The 19221-nt window shown below is 39.1% G+C and overlaps 1 protein-coding gene across 1 annotated transcript in view; it reads left to right on the top strand.

Annotated features, from left to right (window-relative positions):
* FBXL15 (F-box and leucine rich repeat protein 15) overlaps positions 1-19221 on the top strand; it is a 57138-nt gene that overhangs the window by 22469 nt on the left and 15448 nt on the right. The window contains exon 3 of the mRNA XM_053692856.1: positions 15457-15959. Within this exon, the coding sequence (XP_053548831.1) occupies positions 15457-15959 (503 nt within the window). The remainder of the gene's footprint in view (positions 1-15456; positions 15960-19221) is intronic.

Genomic DNA, 19221 nt, shown 5'->3' with positions numbered 1-19221 from the left:
CTGCCTCTTGGGTTCTAGAACCCGTGGCCTAAACACTGCACCATATCACTATATCATATTCTGAATAATCACTCCCATTAATTTTGGTTGTCACTCTCACAATTCCTTTTTTTTTTTTTTTTTTTTTCTTTCTCTTCCACCTTCACATCTCACCTTGCTATTACGTCCCTTTTCACCCTTGGGTTTTCCTTTACTCACTTTTTTTTTTTTTTTTTTTTTTTTTTCACGTATATAAATTTTTCACAGCGCGGGACACCTCCTTCTTTCGCACCGCACAATTTCTTCTAAGTACATGACACGTCACTTATGGATACATTTTTAAATTCACCAAGTCACCCTAAAAACTCTTCACCAACCATGGCCTCTAGACCCAGAGACAAGAGGAATAAAACCATAACCGAACCTACAACTGAGGTATATTCTGAAGTAGGATCAGCCATAAAATCAAAAGAAGTTATTAACTCGCAAACAATTGTTAATGACATTATAGAAGCTCTGAACCCTAAGTTTGAGTCTCTTAGAACAGAAATAAAACAAGACTTACATGCCTTATCTCTGGAGGTCAAACAGTTTGCAACCAGGATCCAAGAGGTCGAACAAAGAGTGTCTGACCTTGAGGATAATTCAGCTACACAGATCACTAAATTGCAGGCACATTCACTAACTTTAAAAGAACTCCAGAATAAGATCGAGGACTTAGAGAATCGGTCCAGAAGAAATAATGTTAGAATAATCGGGGTTCCTGAAACTACACAATTTACTGATCTTTTGAAATTTACAGCTGAGACTCTTCCACAAATGTTGAATATTCCCAAAGAAGATCTACCCTTGGCGGTAGAGAGAGCTCACAGATTGGGGAGACCTCCCCCCTCAGAAGGGGACAATTTGAGACCTAGACCGATAATAGTGAGATACCTGAATTTTCAGGATAAGACCAAGATAATGCAATTTTCACGCAAAAATGCACCCATTATATTAGATGGGCATAGGGTCCTGGTATTCCAGGACTTCGCATATGAAACCTCCCTAAAAAGGAGGGAGCTCTCTCCAATTTGTGGTAAGATGATTAAAGAAGGATTCTTAGCCACAGTTGTATACCCAGCTAAGCTCAAAGTTAAAGTCCAAGATCAGATATATTTTTTTGATGATGCCTCAAAGGCAGAAAAATTTTATGATGAAAAATGTGTAAAGTAACATGATACAAATGATTACTCTTTACAATATGATAGTTTAATTTAGTTTATGGCGTCACTAAAATACAGGCGACACAGATGGTTGATATGTTCTTTTTTTTGTGCTTTTTAGTGTTCCTTCGGGTTTTAACGATGAATAAAAGTGCTGGAGTGGGGGGAGGGCGCCGGGCGAGGGGAGCGGGGGGGGCTCAGTTATTTACCTTTTTTTTTTTTTTTCTCTTCCCTCTCCTTCTTCTCCTTTCTCTTCATCCTTCCCCTTTTTAATTGATGACTAATGTAAAAAATTTAGTCTTTTCGTCTTGGAATGTCGGAGGAATATCAACCCCAATTAAACTCAAATTGATAATCTCACACCTAAGGAAACTTAATTCAGACATCGCATTTATCCAGGAGACACATTTAAATGCACAAGAATCCGCGAAATTGAAATCTTCATGGGTAAATGAGGTGTTTTTTACACCAAGTACTGAGAGGAAAAGAGGGGTAGCCATCCTCCTAGGGAAGAAAAACCCATATGAAGTCTTATCAGAATATAGGGACCCTAATAGTAGAATCTTAATTTTAAAGATTAGACTAGTAAACTCGATTTTTACACTCTGTAATCTATATGCCCCTAATAAATATGAGAGGAAATTTTGGGAAACACTTCAAACAAAAATCTTACAAATAGGTGAAGGGAGTATAATTCTTGCAGGAGATTTCAACATGGTTCCACAGACTTCTTTAGATAGACTCAGGCAAACCCCAAAAACTGTTATGTCCAAGAGGGATAAGTTAGAAGGCAAAATGTTTAAAACCTTAGTCAAGAACTTAGCTCTTAAAGATATATGGAGGATTCAGAACCCGGATCAAAGAGAATTCACATGCAAGGCTAAGAATGTGAGGTCTCTCTCCAGAATTGACCTGTTCTTAGTTAATGAGAATTTATTAAAACTTGGCCCCACAGCAAGAATATTACAAGTGACTATTTCAGATCATGCCCCAATATTATTGAAAATTCCAATAAGAGATAAAATATTCACTGCACGTCGATTCTTTTTCCCCAAATTTCTCTTGAAAGACTTAAAATTTAAGAACTGGCTGACAACCAGAATGATTGACTATTTTGAGTTAAATGCCGGTTCTGTCAACGACCCATGTATACTTTGGGAAGCTGGCAAGGCAGTCATGAGGGGACATATTATTTCCTATATGGCAGACCTTAAGCGAAAGGCAGCCTCGAGAGAAAGCGAAACATTGAGTTCCATCACTAATAGTTATAATAAATATCTAACTCAACCAACATCATCAAATTGGAAACAATATACTTCGGCGAAGCGAGAAAGAGATATCTTTCTACTACGTAACTCAGTTCAAGATGATCTTAAAATTAAATCTAAGTTTCATAGATATGGAGATAAGGCAGGGAAACTGCTGGCAAACTTAGTTAAAAATATACAAGGAAACCCCTCAATTGATTCTCTTTTGGAACAAGGTACGCTACTACAAAATACAGGAGAGATTACTGAAGCCTTTTTTTCTTATTATAAAGATATTTATGATAAAAAAGATTCTGATGAAGAGGCCTCTGAGCTTTTTTGGAAAGGGCTTGAACACCCAGTTTTGAGCGAAGAAGCGGCAACTGACATAAATGCTTCTATCTCTGAACAAGAGATTACTTCAACAATCAAAGAGCTGCCTCTAGACAAAGCCCCAGGCCCGGATTACCTCCCTAACGAGTTTTATAAGATTCTTACTCCAATCATAACCCCCTACTTAAAAGAAATGTTTAATTATTTTTATATAAATAAAAAGTCTGTCCCTAGGTCTTTTGCAGCTTCCAACACATCATTAATATTGAAACCAGGGAAAGACCCATTGAAAAAAGAGTCTTACAGACCTATCGCACTACTTAATTCTGATTATAAGATATTAACATCTATCTTAGCTAAAAGACTTCAAAAAGTCATAGGTAATCTCATTAATAAAGACCAGGCAGGTTTCCTCCGCAGACGCAATTTGGCAGCAAAGATTAGAGAATTATTTTTAGTGATTGATTATTTCTATAACTCTCCTGAGGACTCTTTTCAAGATCAAACAGACATAGCGATCATCGCCCTTGATGCTGAAAAAGCGTTTGATTCAGTTTATCATCAACATATACTGAATTCTTTGCTTCATTTCGGGTTTAAGGATAATTTTATCTCTTTCATCTCTAATCTTTGCAGAAATTCTTCAACCAAATTAATTGTAAATAAATGTGAATCTAATCTAATTAATCTCCAGAGGGGTACAAGACAAGGGTGTCCACTTTCACCGCTACTATTTAACTTAGCGATCGAACCTTTAGCCCTTAAAATTCGACAAGCTTTACAAGGGATAAAAATTGGTTCATTGGAGCAAAAAATAGCATTATATGCGGATGACGTACTAATCTATATGTCTAATACATCGGTTAATATCCCAAAATTGATCTCGATAACTAATTTATATGGAACCTTCACAGGCTATAAACTTAATGTTTCTAAGTCGGAATTATTATGGGTCAAGAAAAGCGAGGCTTCACACACTACGATACCATTTAAAGAGGTTTTGACTCATTTCAAATACCTAGGCATCAACATTTCAGCCAATCCAAAAGAATGGTATAGCCTCAATATTTCTCCTATCCTTTCTAAAATAAAAGATTACATGATTAGCTGGCAGAACTTCCCGTTATCTCTTTCAGGACGAATTGCCTTATTTAAAATGACCCTTCTTCCTAAAATTTTATATCCCTTACAAAATATCCCGGTGAGTTTGAAAGTTAAAGACTGGAAAAGTTTAAATAGGGCCCTTCGGTACTTTATATGGAAATGCAAAAGACCGCGAATTTCCCTAAATAAACTCTATCTTCCAAGAAAATACGGGGGAATGGCTCTCCCAGATCTCAGTAAATACAGCTTGGTCTTTTTATCTCGCATCGCGATAGACTGGATAGTGAGTAAGGATTATTTTACGAACAGCAATTTAGAGAGGAACATTATATCCCCTTTTAACCCTTTAGCTCTTATACATTGCCCAGATTACCAAATCCCAAAAAAAGTAAAACAATTTCACTCAATATATACGGTAATTCAAGCATGGAAAAAACTTGGACAGAAACTAAATATCGATTTAACCATCCCAAAATTTCAAGTCCTATGTGGCAATCCAGAATTTCAAGAAGGCACTCAGTCACGAGTTTTTCAGATATGGCAAGAAAAAGGTCTCACTGTAGTGTCTCAGCTTATAGATCAAAATACCTTATCGGTTAAAACATTTGAAAAATTGAGACAGGAATTTGATATGAGCAACAGAGATTTTTTCGCTTATCTCCAGGCCAGACACTATCTTTTTACACTTGCAGAGAAATTTGGATGGACTTGGTCCTGGGGGAAATTGGATAGCTGGCCCATACTAGCTAAAAATGACTTAACATCTATATCAACTTGGTATGATCTTTTGATCTCTCAAGGAGGAGACAATAATCTTCACCAGATAACGCAGAAATGGAACCTCTTAGCCCCAGAAGTGGATATCGAATTAGAGCAAGTGAAAAAATCCATAGATATTGTAGCCCAAACTACATCATCCTCTAGCTGGAGAGAATCACATATCAAACTATTATATAGAATCTATTATACACCACTTAAAGGATATAAATGGCACAACTATGGATTTAATGCATGTCCTAGATGCTCCTATCCAGCAGCTGATCTAACTCACATGATATGGTCATGTCCACGAGTTAAACAGCTTTGGCGGAAATTAGAATATTGGATGACCAATGTATTAAAGCTGCCCAGGCTCTCTCTCTCATTGGCAGAGGTGGTTTTTCTTAGAGAATTCCCCACAATTTCTGAATTTAAGAAGATTAGAGATATGGCAATTCTGGTAGTAAGAAATTAGATTTTTGGAAAATGGAGAGACCCGTCGACACCTAAAATTCAAGAAATTAAAAATCATATGAAAAAGCAATGTATCTTTGAACAAATGAATGTATCTTTAACTTCTGAAAGAGAGGTGACTCTATTCTTTAAAAAATGGTCAGCATTTATTAAGACCCTCCCACCTGGAGAAGTGGCTCAATTAATTTATCCTTTTAGACATTCAGAATTAGTTTTATTAGGATGCTGGTAAGGAGGGGTTTATATAATAATTTTTTTTTTTTTTTTTTTCTTCTCCTTTCTTTCTCTCCCTCTTTCTCTCCTCCCTGGGGCCCTACTCCCTGCCCTATGGTCAAATCAATTATGATGCACAATTACTAAATAACCTGAAGGAAATAGAAATATAATAGAAAATGAGAGGTTTAAGTTTTGTTTTCTTTTGATGTAAGACTTACAGAATAGCGGCATATCTTCCAGTATATGTTAATAGACCACTGTGAATGTCTACTTTGACTTTTTTTTCTTTTGACTCTTGAAATTGTATTTTTTTGCCTTAATAACCTCAATAAAAATTTATTATAAAAAAAAAAGCAGCAGTGATAGGGACTGATACAGTGAGCGGTTTGTATAAAGCTGTACTTGTAAAGCAGCAGTGATAGGGACTGATACAGTGAGGGGTTTGTATAAAGCTGTACTTGTAAAGCAGTAGTGATAGGGACTGATACAGTTAGGGGTTTGCATAAAGCTGTACTTGTAAAGCAGTAGTGAAAGGGACTGATACAGTGAGGGGTTTATATAAAGCTGTACTTGTAAAGCAGTAGTGATAGGGACTGATGCAGTTAGGGGTTTGTATAAAGCTGTACTTGTAAAGCAGTAGTGATAGGGACTGATACAGTGAGAGGTTTGTATAAAGCTGTACTTGTAAAGCAGCAGTGATAAGGACTGATACAGTGATGGGTTTGTATAAAGCTGTACTTGTAAAGCAGCAGTGATAGGGACTAATGCAGTTAGGGGTTTGTATAAAGCTGTACTTGCAAAGCAGCAGTGATAGGGACCGATACAGTGAGGGGTTTGTATAAAGCTGTACTTGTAAAGCAGCAGTGATAGGGACTGATGCAGTGAGGGTTTTGTATAAAGCTGTACTTGTAAAGCAGTAGTGATAGGGACTGATACAGTAAGGGGTTTGTATAAAGCTGCACTTGTAAAGCAGCATTGATAGGGACTGATGCAGTTATTGGTTTGATAAAGCTGTACTTGTAAAGCAGCAGTGATAGGGACTGATACAGTGAGGGGTTTGTATAAAGCTGTACTTGTAAAGCAGCAGTGATAGGGACTGATACAGTGAGGGGTTTGTATAAAGCAGCAGTGATAGGGACTGATGCAGTTAGGGGTTTGTATAAAGCTGTACTTGGAAAGTAGCAGTGATAGGGACTGATACAGTGAGGGGTTTGTATAAAGCTGTACTTGTAAAGCAGCAGTGATAGGGACTGATACAGTAAGGGGTTTGTATAAAGCTGCACTTGTAAAACAGCAGTGTTAGGGACTGATACAGTAAGGGGTTTGTATAAAGCGGTACTTGTAAAGCAGCAGTGATAGGGACTGATACAGTAAGGGGTTTGTATAAAGCTGTACTTGTAAAGTAGCAGTGATAGGGACTGATACAGTGAGGGGTTTGTATAAAGCTGTACTTGTAAAGCAAGAGTGATAGGGACTGATGCAGTGAGGGGTTTGTATAAAGCTGTACGTGTAAAGCAGCAGTGATAGGGACTGATACAGTGAGGGGTTTGTATAAAGTTGTACTTGTAAAGCAAGAGTGATAGGGACTGATGCAGTGAGGGGTTTGTATAAAGCTGTACTTGTAAAGTAGCAGTGATAGGGACTGATACAGTAAGGGGTTTGTATAAAGCTGCACTTGTAAAGTAGCAGTGATAGGGACTGATACAGTGAGGGGTTTGTATAAAGTTGTACTTGTAAAGCAAGAGTGATAGGGACTGATGCAGTGAGGGGTTTGTATAAAGCTGTACTTGTAAAGTAGCAGTGATAGGGACTGATACAGTGAGGGGTTTGTATAAAGTTGTACTTGTAAAGCAAGAGTGATAGGGACTGATACAGTAAGGGGTTTGTATAAAGCTGTACTTGTAAAGCAGCAGTGATAGGGACTGATACAGTAAGGGGTTTGTATAAAGCTGTACTTGTAAAACAGCAGTGATAGGGACTGATACAGTAAGGGCTTTGTATAAAGCTGTACTTGTAAAACAGCAGTGATAGGGACTGATGCAGTGAGGGGTTTGTGTGAAGCAGCAGTTATAGGGACTGATGCAGTGAGGGGTTTGTATAAAGCTGTACTTGTAAAGCAGCAGTGGTAGGGACTGATACAGTAATGGGTTTGTGTGGAGCAGCAGTGATAGGGACTGATACAGTGAGGGTTTTGTATAAAGCTGCACTTGTAAAGGAAACAGTTTGCTTGAGGCTGGTGCAGTTCTAATCTGCTCCGTATTCTATGCGCTACATATATCTTCATAATAACAAGTAAAGCAGAACTAATGTATAAAGGGCTGACACATATTTCTTCCAACTTAGGGGCATATCTAATCACTGCGTTCTGTCTGTAATGGGAAAACCACTCTGCTAACAAATAAACGTGTGCCCTAAAGGCTCCCTCATTACACAAGTGGCTTTGCTATTAAAACCCCCCCATTGTAATAGCCTTACCCCCCCCCCCCCCTTTAACCCCCATTTATAATGTCACGGTGCCAGGCAGGCGCACTGTATGTTTTATTGTCTGCACTTATCCAGAGTAAATATCAAATGCTCTGTAAGTGAAGGAACTGCAGACCATTCTGCTCATTTTGATTACATATTATATTGTGACAATCACTCCTGATGCCCATATGTTTATATCCTTAAAATAAGGCCCTTTTATGGGTCAGATAGAGCATACTATTTTAAGAGACTTTTCACTTTACTTTTATCAAATGTACTTTGTTGTTTTGGTATCCTTTGTTAAAAAGCATATCTAGCTAGGCTCATTAGCACCAATGCTAGTGATTGGTAGCAACACACATATGCCACTGTGTTGCATTGCTGCTCCAGATTTGACTTTGCAAGTGTTAAACACATAGTGCCAGATTACAAATGGAGCACAAACGTTTGTGTGCGAGAAATAATAGGTTTATCACGGGTGTTTGCGCTCATTGGGCTTACTGCTGTTATTATGAGTTGAAAGTAAACATGAATGATTGAGCGCAATAACTATTTATGCTGGAATGATAACTGCGACTTCAAAGCTCTGGTTAACTGTTTCGCAAAACAAAAAAGATGCACAAAACACATAAAAATACATTACATTGTAATTTACACTCATAATAACACCATCTAATAAAAAATATAAAAAAAAATATTGCACAAAAAAGTTATAAGGGCTCAAAGATACCAGCTCTCAGGTGTTAGGTGAAAAAAAAGCCAAGGAAACGAAATTATGCTTGCCTGATAAATTTCTTTCTTTCCTGATATGGAGAGTCCACAGCGTCATTCCAATTACTAGTGGGAATATCACTCCTGGCCAGCAGGAGGAGGCAAAGAGCACCACAGCAAAGCTATTAAGTGTCACTCCCCTACCCATAATCCCCAATCATTCGACCGAAGGGAAATAGAAAAAGTAATAACACAAAGGCGTAGAGGTGCCTGAGGTTTAGTCAAAAATAACTATCTTAATTAAGGGTGGGGTTGTGAACTCTCCATATCCGGAAAGAAAGAAATTTATCAGGTAAGCATAAATTTTGTTTCCTTTCCTAAAATATGGAGAGTCCACAAAGTCATTCCAATTACTAGTGGGAACCAATACCCAAGCTAGAGGACATGGAATGAAAAGGGAGGGAGAACAAGACAGGCAGACCTAAACAGAAGGCACCACCACTTGAAGAACCTTTCTCCCAAAAGAAGCCTCAGCCGAGGCAAAAGTATCAAATTTGGAAAAAGTATGCAGAGAGGACCAAGTTGCAGTCTTGCAAATCTATTCCACAGAAGCTTCATTTCTGAAAGCCCAAGAAGATGAAACAGCCCTAGTGGAATGAGCTGTAATTCTCTCAGGAGGCTGCTGACCAGCAGTCTCATAAGCAAAACGAATCATACTTCTCAACCAGAGGGAAAGAGAAGTAGTAGTACCCTTCTGACCCTTACGCTTTCCAGAGAAACAAACAAACAGGGCAGAAGACTGGTGAAAATCCTTAGTCGCCTGAAGGTAGAATTTTAGAGCATGCACCACATCCAAGTTCTGAAACAGACGTTCCTTATGTGAATAAGGATTAGGACAGAGAGAAAGAACAACAATTTCCTGATTAATATTTCTATCTGAAACCACCTTATGGTGAAACCCCAATTTAGTACGCAGGACGCCTTATCCGCATGAAAGATAAGGTAAGGCGAATCACACAGCAAAGCCGAGGAGTTCAGAAACTCTCCTAGCAGAAGAAATAGCAAAAAGAAACAAAACCTTCCAAGATGATAACTTAATATCTATGGAATGCAATGGCTCAAACGGAGCCTGTTGCAAAACTTTAAGAACAAGGTCAAGGCTCCAAGGAGGAGCAACTGATTTAAACACAGGCCTGATTCTGACCAGGGCCTGACAAAGAGATTGAACATCTGGCACATTCGCCAGGCGTTTATGTAAAAGTATAAAAATTGCCGATTTCTGACCTTTCAGAGAACTGACTGATAACTCTTTCTCCAGACCTTCCTGGAAAAAAGACAAAATTCTAGGAATCCTGACCCTATTTCAAGAGTAGCCCTTTGATTCACACCAATAAAGGTATTTACGCCATACCTTATGGTAAATTTTACGAGTGACAGGCTTGCGAGCCTGGAGCATGGTCTCAATGACTGACTCAGAAAAACCACGCTTAGCCATCACTAAGCGTTCAATCTCCAAGCAGTCAGCTTCTGAGAAACGAGATTTGGATGGAGAAATGGACCCTGAGTTAGAAGGTCCTTCCTCAGAGGCAACCTCCAAAGCGGCAGAGATTGCATCTTCACTATGTCTGCATACCAGATCCTGCGAGGCCGAGAAGGAGCTATTAGAATTACCGAAGTTCTCTCCTGTTTGATACGAGAAATGACTCGTGGAAGGAGCGCAAACGGATGCTAGACTGAAATCCCAAGGAACCGCCAGAGCATCTATCAGAGTGGCCTGCGGATCTCTTGACCTTTAACTGTACCTTGGAAGCTTGGCATTCTGCCGAGACGCCATCAGATCCAACTCCGGCACCCCCCACTTGAGGGTTAACCTGTAGAACACCTCCGGGTGGAGAGCCCACTCCATTGGCAAAAGACCGGCACCAGCTTATTTGAGAAAATTCTAGGAGCTGTGGCAAGGCCAAGCGGAAATGTGAATCTCAGGAACTTGAGATGATCCCTGTGGACGGGAACATGAAGATTCGCATCCTTCAGGTATATGGTCGTCATGAACTGGCCCTCCTTGACCAATAGAACGAATGGTTTCTATTTTGAAGGATGGTACCCTGAGAAACTTGTTAAGACACTTTAGGTCTAAAAGGGTCGAAAGGTTCCCTCTTTTTTGGGAACCACAAACAGATTTGAATAGAATCCTAGACCCTGTTCCCTTACTGGAACTATCAATCCCAAGGAGGAAAGGTCCTGAACACAGTTCAAGAATGCCTCTCTTTTTACCTGGTCTGCAGATAATCTTGAGAGATGGAATCTGCCCCTGGGAGGGAAAGTTTTGAATTCTATTTTGTAACTCTGAGATACCATGGTATCCACAGCCCAGGATCTGGGACATCTCGTATCCATGCTTGACAAAACAGGGAAAGTCTGCCCCCCACTTGATCCGATCCGGGACCGACCCTTCATGCTGAGTCTAAGTCAGCATGAAGGGTCGGCCCTTCATGCTGACCCTTGTTCCACGATTGATTGGGCTTCCAAGAGGACTTGGGCTGCTCCTGCTTGGAAGAGGGAGAGGAAGACTTTTGACATTTGAAGTTACGAAAGGAACGAAAATTACGTTGACGCCCTATAGGTCTGTTCTTATCTTGTGGTAGAAAAGACCCTTTTCCACCCGTAAAAACAGAAATTATTTCTGCCAGACCAGGTCCAAACAAAGTTTTACCCTTGTAAGGAAGCGCCAGAAGCTTGGACTTGGAGGTAACATCAGCTGACCAAGAATTTATCCACAAAGCCCTGCGGGCTAAGACAGTGTAGAAGGACATCTTGGCTCCCAGTCTAATAATTTACATGTTAGCATCAGAAATAAAGGAATTGGCTAGTTTGAGAGCATTGATCCTATCTTGGATCTCCTCTAACAGAGTCTCTACTAAAATTGATTCAGACAAGGCATCGCACCAATAAGATGCAGCACTTGTTACTGAGGCAATACAGACTGCAGGTTTCCATTGAAGACCCTGATAAACATACATCTTTTTCAAATAAAACTCCAGCTTCTTGTCCATGGGATCCTTAAAGGAGCAGCTATCCTCTATACAGGGAGTGCAGAATTATTAGGCAAATGAGTATTTTGACCACATCATCCTCTTTATGCATGTTGTCTTACTCCAAGCTGTATAGGCTCGAAAGCCTACTACCAATTAAGGATATTAGGTGATGTGCATCTCTGTAATGAGAAGGGGTGTGGTCTAATGACATCAACACCCTATATCAGGTGTGCATAATTATTAGGCAACTTCCTTTCCTTTGGCAAAATGGGTCAAAAGAAGGACTTGACAGGCTCAGAAAAGTAAAAAATAGTGAGATATCTTGCAGAGGGATGCAGCACTCTTAAAATTGCAAAACTTCTGAAGCGTGATCATCGAACAATCAAGCGTTTCATTCAAAATAGTCAACAGGGTCGCAAGAAGCGTGTGGAAAAACCAAGGCGCAAAATAACTGCCCATGAACTGAGAAAAGTCAAGCGTGCAGCTGCCAAGATGCCACTTGCCACCAGTTTGGCCATATTTCAGAGCTGCAACATCACTGGAGTGCCCAAAAGCACAAGGTGTGCAATACTCAGAGACATGGCCAAGGTAAGAAAGGCTGAAAGACGACCACCACTGAACAAGACACACAAGCTGAAACGTCAAGACTGGGCCAAGAAATATCTCAAGACTGATTTTTCTAAGGTTTTATGGACTGATGAAATGAGAGTGAGTCTTGATGGGCCAGATGGATGGGCCCGTGGCTGGATTGGTAAAGGGCAGAGAGCTCCAGTCCGACTCAGACACCAGCAAGGTGGAGGTAGAGACTGGTTTGGGCTGGTATCATCAAAGATGAGCTTGTGGGGCCTTTTCGGGTTGAGGATGGAGTCGAGCTCAACTCCCAGTCCTACTGCCAGTTTCTGGAAGACACCTTCTTCAAGCAGTGGTACAGGAAGAAGTCTGCATCCTTCAAGAAAAACATGATTTTCATGCAGGACAATGCTCCATCACACGCGTCCAAGTACTCCACAGCGTGGCTGGCAAGAAAGGGCATAAAAGAAGAAAATCTAATGACATGGCCTCCTTGTTCACCTGATCTGAACCCCATTGAGAACCTGTGGTCCATCATCAAATGTGAGATTTACAAGGAGGGAAAACAGTACACCTCTCTGAACAGTGTCTGGTAGGCTGTGGTTGCTGCTGCACGCAATGTTGATGGTGAACAGATCAAAACACTGACAGAATCCATGGATGGCAGGCTTTTGAGTGTCCTTGCAAAGAAAGGTGGCTATATTGGTCACTGATTTGTTTTTGTTTTGTTTTTGATACTCCATTAGCCTCCGATGAAGCGCATCCATGCATGCGCGAAACACGTCAGGCGTTCCTAATTGTGACCCTACATACCTGTTACTGTTTGGTCTGAAAATAAACCTTTGATTTCCAGCATTTCTACTCTGAGCAAGCGTACCTTCTTTCTTGTTTGTTTTTGAATGTCAGAAATGTATATTTGTGAATGTTGAGATGTTATATTGGTTTCACTGGTAAAAATAAATAATTGAAATGGGTATATATTTGTTTTTTGTTAAGTTGCCTAATAATTATGCACAGTAATAGTCACCTGCACACACAGATATCCCCCTAAAATAGCTAAAACTAAAAACAAACTAAAAACTACTTCCAAAAATATTCAGCTTTGATATTAATGAGTTTTTTGTGTTCATTGAGAACATGGTTGTTGTTCAATAATAAAATTAATCCTCAAAAATACAACTTGCCTAATAATTCTGCACTCCCTGTAGGGATTGTCGTTCTCTTAGCCAGAGTAGAAATAGCCCCTTCTACTTTAGGCACCATGCGCCATAAATCTTTAATGGAGTCAGCAACAGGAAACCTCTTTTTAAAAACGGGAGACGGGGAGAAAGGTATCCCTGGCTTACAATACCAGCAGCACTGTGACCTTGAGATACAGATACTCAACTTTATTCCAGCATAGAGGGACATGACATGAATAAGGGCAGATAGCCTGAAAAGTTGTTTTTTTCTGTTCCCTCTATGCTGGAATAAAGTTGAGTATCTATATCTCAAGGTCACAGTGCTGCTGGTATTGTATTATTACTTTGATTGTTTGGGGTTGCAGGCCCCTACAGCTTGCACGTGAGTTACAAGTAGGTGCTGGACAGTGACATTAACTGTTCTCCCATTCCTGTGAAATAATCTCCGTCACACGGTCTGGAACAGGAAACATTTCCACAGATGAAGGAACATCATAGTATTTGTTAAGTTTACTAGATTTTTTTAGGGTTGACAATGACAGAAGAGTCAGAGTCGTCCAAAGTAGCCAATGGCACATAAACTCCTCCATGAGGCTGAGAGGAACTGCAGGGCACTATATGTGACGCCATTAAAGCGTGGGACGTTTGAGGAGAAAGCTGTGGCATTGCCTGAACAGCATCATCCTGAGAGACATTGGACTCAGAGGGCAACAATTTATCTTGACAGAGGCAAAGAGAATGACTGGGGATTATAGGTAGGGGATTGACACTTTACAGCTTTGCTGTGGTGCTCTTTGCCTCCTCCTGCTGGCCAGGAGTGATATTCCCACTAGTAATTGGAATGACGTTGTGGACTCTCCATATCTTAGGAAAGAAAAGGGCTTTTATATTGAGATACATACATATCTCTAAAGATGTATATGTGTGTGTGTGTATATATACAGTATATATATATATATACATACATATGTACATGTGTGTGTATATATGTATTTACAGACATACACATATAAACACATATGTGTACATATATAGAAGTGCATTGGAGCCCTTTGCAGTTAAAGGGACAGAAACCCCTCAAATTTTCTTTCATGATTTGGATAGAACATACAATTTTAAACAACTTTACAATTCACTTCTATTATCAAATTTGCTTCATTCTCTTGTTATCCTTTGCTGAAGGAACAACATTGCACTACTGGCAGCTAGCGGAACAAATCTAGTTAGCCAATAACAAGAGACAAACGTGTGCAGGCACCAATCAGCAGCTAGCTCAAACTAGTGTAGGATATGTGCGTATTCTTTTTCAATAAGGGATTCCAAGAGAACGCAGCACAATTGAAAATAGAAGTGAATTTAAAAGTGTCTTAAAATGACCTGCTCTATCTGAATCATGCACGTTTAATTGTGACTTTACTATCACTTTAAACAGATGAAACTATGTAAAAACATTTATGAAATATTCATATTTAATAAAGGTTTTAACTATGTATTTACTGTAAATATTTCACATTCCAATGTTCTGCACATAGCAGAATATGTTCTATGTATAAATAGATATTCCTATATATATCTGTATACTATATATATATATATATATATATATATATATATATATATATATATACACCTATAAATAATTATATATATATATATATAGGTATAGATACATATTGTACCATAATACCATCATATATATATATATATATATATATAAATATATAAATATGTATTTTTGAATAAATAGAACATATTCTGCTATGTGAAGAACATTGGAATGTGAAATATTCATATTTTAATGTTGGGTTTGAGTGAGAGTGGGGTTATTTTTTTCTTGATTGACTACGATGGGGAAATACGCGAACGTGCATGCAGCTTTTTGCGCTCGTCGGGTTAGCGCACGAGCGAAAACAGTTTACTTTCAATTTATAATATGAAACCCAAAAAAGCTTACTTCTAGCACATTACACGTTCAAGCAGGAGGGTTAATTAGGGCACGACTTGTAATCTGGCCCATAGTTATATGCAAGGAAGAGTGCAATAATAAAATGATCTAATACATTACAGCATTTTCTTTTTGCACTATGTGCAAGTTTATTTCATTTGTAGAAATTGACTAATTGTAATTGGGTACAAATGCAGTATATTAATGACTTTATCTGCTTTCTTTTTGCAGCTTGGGTCTCAGATGCCAAAAAGTGCCTTTTGCAACATACTTAAAAATAACGCAGTATTGCAGCGACTTGACCTGCGAAGCTGTTCTGATTGGTTAACTGACAAAGAGCTGCTTCCAATCATTGCCCAGAACCATCACCTTCTGTACATTAACTTGAACAGTTGTGTGCACCTGAGCCGGCAGACCCTGGTCGCTATATCGCTTAGCTGCCCTCATATACAGAATATCTACCTGGGTCACAGTGAATGGGTGGACTGTTTGTCGCTCCGGAGTCTGGCGGATCATTGTAAAGCTTTGGAGGTTGTGGACTTGACAGCGTGTCGGCAGCTGAAGGATGACGCTGTGTGTTACTTAGTGCACAAGAGCACGCACCTAAAGGCACTTACACTGGCTGTCAATGCAAACATTAGTGATGTTTCTATTGAAGAAACTGCAAAGAACTGTAGAGATTTAGAGCACCTCGATTTAACAGGATGTCTGCGTGTGAAGAATGAATCAATTAGGTACCAAATTACTTTCTGCAATACATAGAAGACGGTCTGCATTATAGACCTGAGATTATTCCAGTATTTTTTTTTAAAAGCTTTTTATGTACAGGTCTCTCGTGTTAAAAGGACATAAGTCTGTTCCAGCATTTTGGTACTGCACTGTTGCTTGCATATAACTTATGTGTTTAACCCCCTCCATGCCCTTAGGATGTTCCATGCCATCCTAACAAAGCTGGGCTTTAACGTCGTTAGGACGGCATGAAACGTCCCACCTTATGTGTCCTGCATCTCCTCCCCCTTTGACGCAAGCAAGAATCGAACTGGGGGCGTGCTTAGCAGTCCTCCATGATCCGATCCTGGCCTTGGAATCGCATGATCCCATCATTCCAATCTAAGCACTTGCACTACTGGGAGCTAGCAGAACATTAAGTGAACCAATGACAAAAGGCATATATGTGCAGCCACCAATCAGCAGCTAGCTCCCAGTAGTGCACTGGGTATGCTTTTTAAACAAGTGACACCAAGAGAACAAGGCACATTTAATAATATAAATGCATTGAAAAATCTCTAAAATAATATGCTCTGTCCATGAGCCATGAAAGTTTCATGTTGACTTCATATCCCTTTAAAAGTGCATGTTAGCTATAAAATTATAGTTCACATGTGCAGGAGAAATGAATCACTGAATTGCAAAATATCTGCAGATAAAACGTGTGCTTTTTGTTAACAAAATGTGCATTTTTTGCAGGCTGGGGACACACAGCATTCTGTAAAACTAATTGTGTTTGTTGTGACCAATCAAGTAAATATATACATTAGCCTCTGCACATATCAGCCAATCATTGTGCAGCTGTCATGACGTTTAGGCTTCTGCGTTACACAGTATTACAATCCCGCTTCTTTGGGTGCAGTTAAAAACAGATTTAAACAGTGCACTGCAGTTTTCTTTCACTCTACTCAAACATTTTATGGAGGGATAATATTTTATGTTTAATGTCTCTTTAAACTGTTAAGTTAGAAGCAAAGTTCATTAGCAGTACACAGAAACACTGCAGTTGTCACATATTCAGTATCACTGGGTACATTAGTAGGGGCCATAGTGACTCTGATACACGGTAAAACATAAAACAGACAACACATTAATACAGGAGGGGGATGGCAGTTAGAGCTGTTTTGTGACAAGTCCTGTTTCTAACCTATTTTATTGGGTGTCAAGCTTTACACATACAGCACTTTCCATTCTTTTGTATAATGTGTGCACAAAATACGTGAATAAAATAGTAATCAACGATATATACATTGTTACTATATTAATGGGTAATATCAAACCATCAGTTATTTTTTTATTGGGAAAGCAAAGCCATAAGAATGTTTAAAACACAAACTTTTAAACACCAGGAAAAAAAATTGCGATTTTCTTACCACTTTAATACAGGACTTGGGCAAAGTCAATAATATCCATTAACAAAAATGGAATAGGGCCACCTTATGGCCAGATGTGAAATTGCATTCCCCCCTCTGCAGTGCCGGTTTATGACACTGAACCCAAATTTTTTCTTTCGTGATTCAGATAGAGCTTGACATTTTAAGCAACTTTCTAATTTACTCCTATTATCAAATTTTCTTCATTCTCTTGGTATCTTTATTTGAAATGCAAGAATGTAAGTTAAAATCCCGGCCCATTTTTGGTGAACAACCTGGGTTGTTCTTGTTGATTGGTGGATAAATTCATCCACCAATAAAGTGCTGTCCAGAGTTCTGAACAAAAAAACCCCGCTTAGATGCCTTCTTTTTCAAATAAAGATAGCAAAAGAACGAAGAAAAATTGATAATAGGAGTAAATTAGAAAGTTGCTTAAAATTGCATGCTCTATCTGAATCATGAAAGAAAGAATTTGGGTTCAGTGCCCCTTTAAACTCAAAAAAGAATTCCTCATTCTGCGGGATTCTTACCCCCATACATGCTGCACAGTGATTGTTTTATCTATGCAGGACCTCATTTACGTTGGTCCCTTATTGGCCACAGCAAGGGAGATAAGATAAACATACTCACGGAGTAAGACCCAGGAATGCAAATGTTATATTCATATTAACAGCTGAAAGACTTTATTTTGTGAGATTTACACCGTAGTGCTTAATTTGTAATGCAATGTCCTTTAGGCCGGACACTAGCTGAGTAGTGTTTTTATCTCATATATGTTATCAGTTATTTGTAGAGCGCAGCGCTATATGTATATATAAACCAATGGCTTCCCAGCAGAATGCTGTTACACCCAGTAAAGATGAACAAGGCTACAATATTTGTAGAGCTAATGCTGTATTACATTTATTACAATGCTGTAATGACACCATCTGTCACCACTGCAATGTGAAGCATCCTCAGTAACCCTGCAAGTGCCAGAGAAGCACATTGTTTTACACTGCAGTCATTGCTAGATGCCAGTGGGTTAACTCTATCATAACCACAGCTAGATCTTACATGTTTTTTCATGACTTAGTGACACTGATGATACAACACACCTGTCAGATTGCAGGGTCACTCTCATTATTGTACAACACGGTGTCACTGCAATATATTCTTTGTGGTGATATCCCAGTAGGTTACCAAAGCCAGTTAGTCATAGAGTGTGACTAGCAGTGCTGTGTACAATACACTTATGAGATAAGGAGAGTCCGTCCATACTGAAAAAGCCAATACTGCAGTATTCTCTGTAGAAAGGTTATGCAAACAAGAAGCATCATAAGAGCACAGCCCATACTGCAGCAGCTTTAAAAGGACAGTATACACTAATTTTCATATAACTGCATGTAATAGACACTACTATAAAGAATAAGATGCACAGATACTTATCTAAAAATCCAGTATAAAACTGTTTAAAAACTTTCTTAGAAGCTCCCATTTTAGCTCTGTTGATGAGGTTAGGATGGGGCACCCAGTGAAAGGGGCTGGGAGCAGACCCCCCCCCCCCTTCCTCTGCCTAGGAAAAGACAGATTAGACAAACCGGAGCCTGCAAACATCAGTATACATCTGACACTTTAGGGCTTGGTTAGGAGTCTAAAAATCATCACAATGTTATTTATAAATAAGCAAAATTATACACTGTTACAAAAACACTCCCAGATGGGCTGTATAAATGTATCATCTGCAAAACATTATCTAGTGTACAATGTCCCTTTAAATACAATACGCTTGCCTGAGTACATTGCTCCTTTAAAGGGACAAAAAACATCTTGATATTTTTTTTATATAAAATGTTTACTTATGTGTAATGAAACA

Source organism: Bombina bombina, chromosome 9 (assembly GCF_027579735.1).
Source record: "Bombina bombina isolate aBomBom1 chromosome 9, aBomBom1.pri, whole genome shotgun sequence".
Classification (NCBI taxonomy): Eukaryota; Metazoa; Chordata; class Amphibia; order Anura; family Bombinatoridae; genus Bombina; species Bombina bombina.
The sequence above is the reverse complement of the archived record's forward strand: the minus strand, read 5'-3'. Positions and strand labels throughout refer to the sequence as shown.